General features: G+C 35.4%; 1 protein-coding gene across 1 annotated transcript; it reads right to left on the bottom strand.

Annotated features, from left to right (window-relative positions):
• Positions 1 to 1,490: 1,490 nt before the first annotated feature.
• LOC148969660 (uncharacterized) lies at positions 1,491 to 3,235 on the bottom strand. The gene is made up of 5 exons (XM_089125227.1): positions 3,075 to 3,235; positions 2,868 to 2,970; positions 2,024 to 2,224; positions 1,767 to 1,919; positions 1,491 to 1,629 (listed from the first exon to the last, which is right to left on the bottom strand). Exons 2-5 carry the CDS (start codon positions 2,913 to 2,915, stop codon positions 1,510 to 1,512), a joined length of 522 nt encoding a protein of 173 aa, XP_088981353.1. The 5' UTR covers positions 2,916 to 2,970; positions 3,075 to 3,235; the 3' UTR covers positions 1,491 to 1,509.
• Between the last annotated feature and the right edge of the window lie 2,985 nt (positions 3,236 to 6,220).

The following is a 6,220-nucleotide window of genomic DNA, read 5'->3' on the forward strand; positions in this document are numbered from 1 at the left end:
GCCTAATATTTCCTAAAAATAGTGTTTTTCGTGTAACTCAAACTGTCCATTTTTCTTCACACTGCACCTTCACATTTTTGCCACTTTTTTTGTGTATTAAATAAGTTGATTTTTATATATATATATATATATATATATATATATATATATATATATATATATATATATAATTGTGTATATTAGAGCCAGACCGATAAAGGATTTTGAAGGCCAATACCGATACAAATATTTTTGGGTTTTAAAATCCGATATTCCGATATATCGGACAATATTTTTTATTTTTTTTAAACTGGACATGATAGTCACAAATGTTGTCATGCTTATTTGAGTTAAGAGAACTGATGGGGATGTTCTTTTAATTGTTATTCAAGCAATGACCAACTCAACGAGTGTAGCCAAGAGGAACAGTGTAGAGCGCCCTCTGGTGGACAAACTATACAACTCCAACACTCATGACATGGTTCAAGCGTGTTTCGTCCGTTTTTATTTTATTTTTGAAATATTCATTTATCGGCTATTATAACTGCCGATACCGATAGTTTGGAAAATGCCTAATATCGGCCGATAATATCGGTCTGCCGATATATCGGTCTGGCTCTAGTGTATATAAATGTAGACAAAGTGCATTTGACACGATCTGAATAATTATTATAGACATTACATTTAAACCGATTAGCCTATGTAGGCTACTGATCCATACTACAAAAAAGTGAATTCGTAATATTAATAATGTTTTCACCCTTTTCAGGATTACACTGATTTGAAGTAGACATTATTCATCATTATTCATGATTATTTTGTGCGTACGCCTGGGTCAGAGCTTGCGTGAAGGACCGCACATTTTACCGTCAAGTTTGCTTTTTATAACTGCCAACTAATGGGTAGAGAGCGGCGTACGCCTTTTTTTGTGCATACGCAACGTTTAGAAATGAGGCCCCAGATCCTTCTTTCGGCGACCATAAAGGCCATTTCCCAGGCCAAGCAGGTACCCCCTTTCCACCAAAATAAGAACTGGTTCGGAACTGGTGCTGGTTCAAAGTTGGTTCGGAGTTGGTTCAACTTGCGAACCGCTTCATGTGTTTTTCCACTGACTAGAGCGCCCAGGGAACGACGTTACGTCACCGTGTACGTCGCCACATGTCTTAGCTAGAAACGCTTGCAAATTCAACATTACTTTGGGATTATCTCTAACTCGTATACCAAGAAAGCTTTAAAGACAATTGAAATATGTAAGTCTTTTAATCTTTTTGTTTGATATGTAATCTTTTCTGATAAGTTATGTATCCCTGTTGTCTTTTTTTTTTCTTATTGCCTGAACTTTTTTTGTTGTTGTTTCTTAGTATGTTGCTGTTATATGTGTACACTCCTTTTTGTCTACATAATGTATGGTTTTATGTTCTAAGAATATTTTTTTGTGTTGAAGTCTATAGACCCCAGGAAGAATAGCAACTGCTATTCTATAAACAAACAAACAAACAAACAGCAATATCTATTATTTATCTATTTTTATTAGCACATCTGGCTCTTACTCTTGCTGGTCTTCTTCATCGTCATACTGTCTCGTTTCGACTCTGCATTGTCAGAATGTCGGACTGCAGCTGCCGATGCAAGTTGATGAAAGTCCCGAATCTGGAGGGAAAATGATAAAACAAAAGAAAATTACTGACTAAAAAACATCTTTAAATCTTTACCGTACCTCATTTTCTCATCAGTAACAAATATAGAGACTCCTTGAACATTGCCTGAAGCATTAGAGCATTATTTACCACGTCCAACTGCTGGATGGGGTCTGTAATATTGGACACACACTCATCCTGACGTGTGACCCGGTCGAACATGCCCTTGATCATGTTCCTAATCTCAAAATATTGGGTCATCTCTCTAGCCTCTCTGGCTATCTTGCTTTCCAGTTGTAAATTCTGTAGGACACATGAATAGTTTGTAATCTCATGAGACAGAACTGTACAGAAGACAGATGTGACATCAGTGTGTCTTTTGTGTATAACAGTATGTGTGCATTTACCAGTTTTTCTGTTTCGGCATGTAAGCTGCTGAGCAATGCCCTTTGCTCAAACACTGTTTCTTCTCTGTGCAGGCAATGAAATTCTAATTGCTTTATTTCCTCTTTCAATTTCTGTTTTTCCTGCTCCTTCGCTTTCATCATCACTGCATGCTTTTCAAACATTTCTTTCTGCAGTGCCGGAAGACTATTTTTTAAAGGGTACTTCGGTTCAAATGGCATTAAATAAGGGGGGAGAGAGAGAAAATGGTAACATTACTACAGAGTACTTTAGATATAAAAACAGGGGGCTAATGTACAATTACAAGAAATGCACCTGTTTTGTCTTTAAAAATAAAACACACACAGCTCAATACCTTAATGCAGATATGTTCTGCCTAATCATTCAGAAAATTGAACCCATCAAATAAGACCAAGCCAAACTTGCGATGTGATTGGCTCTTGTAATTGTAAGGTGGGACTAGGGATGGGCAAGGATTAATCGCGATTAATCGCATCCAAAAATAAAAGTTTGTGTTTACATAATATATGTGTATGTAGTGTGTATAATTAATTTGTATATAAATACACACACATGCATGTATATATTTAAGAAAAATTTGCATGTATATACTTTATATATATATATATTTATACATAATTAACATTATATATAAATATTTGATATATTAATAACAAATTTTTCTTAAATATATACATGCATGTGTGGGTATTTATATATACTAATTAATTATACACGCTACACACACTTATATTATGTAAACACAAACTTTTATTTTGGATGCGATTAATCGTTGCCCATCCCTAGGTGGGACTATTATTATTAGTAGTAGTATTATATGACTACCTTTGCTGTCACTCTCTCCTCCTGATCTTTTTTCCACTGTTTTTCCATGTTGTGCTCGTGCAGATGCTGCTGCTTGTAAGTCACGGTTAATGGCCTCAATTTCCTGAAGAGAAAGACAAAAGGGGGGTTACTGATGACATTGAAGTCCGTTTACACTTTATCCATTCATTATCTATTCAGAATGTTGCCTTATATTACTTGCAACACCTTTTCTTTGCTCTCTTTATTTTTTCCTCTTCTTCTTCTCTCAAAATGTGATTATTTGAGATATATACAACCTTTTCCAGAGCAACCAGTGCCCTGCCCTCCTCACTATCCTTATATCTGAAAATATGAACAATCTCTGTGTAAGTTACACTCAATTCACTCTGAGGGCTTGACACTCACTTTTTTGTTTCGGCTTTATAAGGGGATGGTATTCGATTCACATTTATTTGTATAGCGCTTTTCACAATACTCATTGTTTCAAAGAAGCTTTAAAGAAAATGCCATTAGCCTAATTTAAACAATGTAGTAATTTAATGTAGAAACAATGAACTCATTGAAGTAATGAATACTTGTTTAACAAATGATTTTGACATTTAGAAAATGCAGCATTGGTGAATGTTGATTTCAGAGTTTGCATCATCTGAAAGGATAGTAGCTTAAGTCATAGCTGTCAACATTGAACATTGAAAAATAAGGGAGATTTCCTGGAATCCATCCCCAAAATAAGAGATTTTTTTCAACGATTCTTACCCACAAACTTTAAAAATAAAGCACTAATCATTAAAAGTCTAAAGAGTCTATAACTAGCATATGTGTGAGAGAGAAAGAGACCGTGTGTTTGTGTGTGAGATAGAGAGAGAGAAAGAGTGAAATGTGTCATTAAAAAAAAATGATCATAGAGAATGTTTTAATACTAATATCACCTTACGAGGCAAACGGAGTTAGTGGTGCGATCGAAGGCTGCTTCAGTGCTTCTGTTGGAGATGATTAGAAGAGGTCTGTCCACATTTACCGATCAGAGTTCACCTTTACTGACAGGGAGTGAAGCCGAGAGTACTGTGACGTGTCAAATAGAACGCATTCAAGCAGCAGCGCGCCAGAGCCGCAGAAATGCAAGATTATTGTTTTGATTTAAAAAATGAAAAGAGAGAATGACCAGTGTCACCACTCTTGTGAGAGGAATGTTGATGCTACCTCTGTAGTAATAGTCGGGGAGCCAAAGTCTCAAAAATGGGTTGAACCTGACATGGTCTGCCATACTTTGTGTTTGTCATTTTTCTGCTAACTTTGGAGGAGGGTGTGCTGTGCCGGAAATATCGCGAAAATTAATTCTGCCCATTTTAGTGTAGCCTATGCACCTTTTATTTTTTATCAGAAAAAAAAATGTAAATATATAGCAACGAAACGTCTCAACGGAAAAAACGCTGCGCTGCCAAAACACTCTCAAGCGACCAAAATAAGTTCATTCAAGTGTGCCATTAGTATACTTCTTTTAAACTAAAAATAAGAAAGTATACTTTCAGTTTATTTTTCCTGTACTTCTCAGAAGTATACTATGTGTACTTCTCAGAAATATACTTCAAATTACACTTAAGTGTACTTGACTTATACTGAGAGAAAAGCAAGTATATTTGTCCTGTTCTTGTACTCAATCTTTTGATCCAGAAATACTTAAAAGTATGATTAAGTATTCAAAGTATACTTGTATAAGTATTACAGTAAAAAAGTAAACTACTAGTATACCCATAAATTCACTTGCAGTACACATGAGATACATAATTATGAACTAGTTGTGCACTTACTGTTACACTTATAGTACACTTAAACATATACTTTTATGTACTAAAAGTGGGCCAATTTAGTCCCAAGCGGTATTAAAATAGTACACTTACAAGTTTACTACTACTATACTTACTACATAATGTATACTTAAAAATATACTTGAACATTTCTTAAGTATACTACATAAAATGAACTTGAAATATACTTCTTTTTCGTACGTCCTTGAGAGGAATGAAAACGCTTAACCTGGCTTACTGTACTAAGACAGTGATATTAAAAGACCAAATTAAGTACACATCATATTAATAAAGCATGCATAAAAAAAAAATCAAATGAGCCCAGAATATGAACGCAACGCTTTTAATTACACGTTAAGCATTTTCCTCTCATAGAAAACGCTTAACATGGTTTATAGGCTACAGTAGCCTACTAAGACAGTGATATTAAAAGACCACTTCATAATAAACCATAGTGGCGGTCTTAACAGTCATAGCGACATAGGCGGCTGCGTTATTCTGGGCTCATCTGATTTTTTATACATAGTATCGTTTACTAATATGATTTAATAAAAAAAAAACTTTGATTAATTGAACACAATCGTAGCACATTAAAGCTATACATTTATTTACATCAACAAACCGTAATCCAGCATGCTATAATTAAAGCAGTGTACGACGTGTACCAGTAGCCTACCTAAGACAAGAAAACTGCTTACTTGCACACGCCGTGGAGCGTTAAACTCAACTTTAAATGCTGTTTTACCTACAGTTTAGGGTTGTTTTGGTTGAACTCACCTCTGAATGCCATTTTACCTGCAGTTGAGCGTTGTTAAAGTGTAAATTGCAGGTTAACCACCAGAACCAATTAATGTGGGGTTCCTTTTTACAGTAACTGGGTGATGACGTCATAAGAGGGAGCGCGGGCGGTACTGCACTCACTCTGTGTGTTCGGGTTGAGGGAGAATAAAACAATAAGTGGTACTCCAGGAAACTAGAAATATCTATAAATAAAACATGAATAAAACGAATACATTTTATTCATCTGTTGCAGAAAAGCAACAAGAAAAACTAAAACAAAATAGAAACGATTTACAGGCCACAGTTTCTATCATAACATGTTTGCAACGTTGAGTGATGTAGCCAATCACAGACATGTGTGTTGATTTCTAGGAACACAATGGCCAATCAGAAGCATTTACGATAGACTTCCCTCACAGACTTTTTGTTCAGTGATGAATTCTGTATGCTGGCAAATCCTTAAATTATAACCAACAAATAAAAAACAAAGTGTAGATATTATAAAAGATTCGTTGACAATAACAGAGATGTGTGAGATCGCGATGAACTGATGTCAGCTTTATTGGAATTATTATGGGAGCGCACTTTGCGCAGTCATGCCAAACCACGCATGACTGTAAGTTAGCCAGCTAGTTTTTATGTTATAACAGTGTGGTTTGTGTTAACGCTTTAATAACAAATAATTTATCAGGAGCATGTATGCTGATGTGTATTGGTGGCGACACGTATGCTAACTTGAAAGTATTTGGAGGTACAGAAAAAAAGTCTTTTTGCGGGCGGGAGCGG

This window comes from Pimephales promelas, chromosome 21 (genome assembly GCF_988280905.1).
Source record: "Pimephales promelas chromosome 21, fPimPro1.hap1.1, whole genome shotgun sequence".
NCBI lineage: Eukaryota > Metazoa > Chordata > Actinopteri > Cypriniformes > Leuciscidae > Pimephales > Pimephales promelas.

Bases quoted from the DNA above. Each gene is read 5' to 3' on its own strand.
- LOC148969660 (XM_089125227.1), bottom strand. From the start codon at position 2,915: ATGGAAAAACAGTGGAAAAAAGATCAGGAGGAGAGAGTGACAGCAAAG. The intron at 2,225-2,867 runs GTAGTCATATAA...TTTGAACCGAAG, and splicing joins AGGAGAGAGTGACAGCAAAG to TACCCTTTAAAAAATAGTCT. The intron at 1,630-1,766 runs GTAAATAATGCT...TTTTCCCTCCAG, and splicing joins CCATCCAGCAGTTGGACGTG to ATTCGGGACTTTCATCAACT.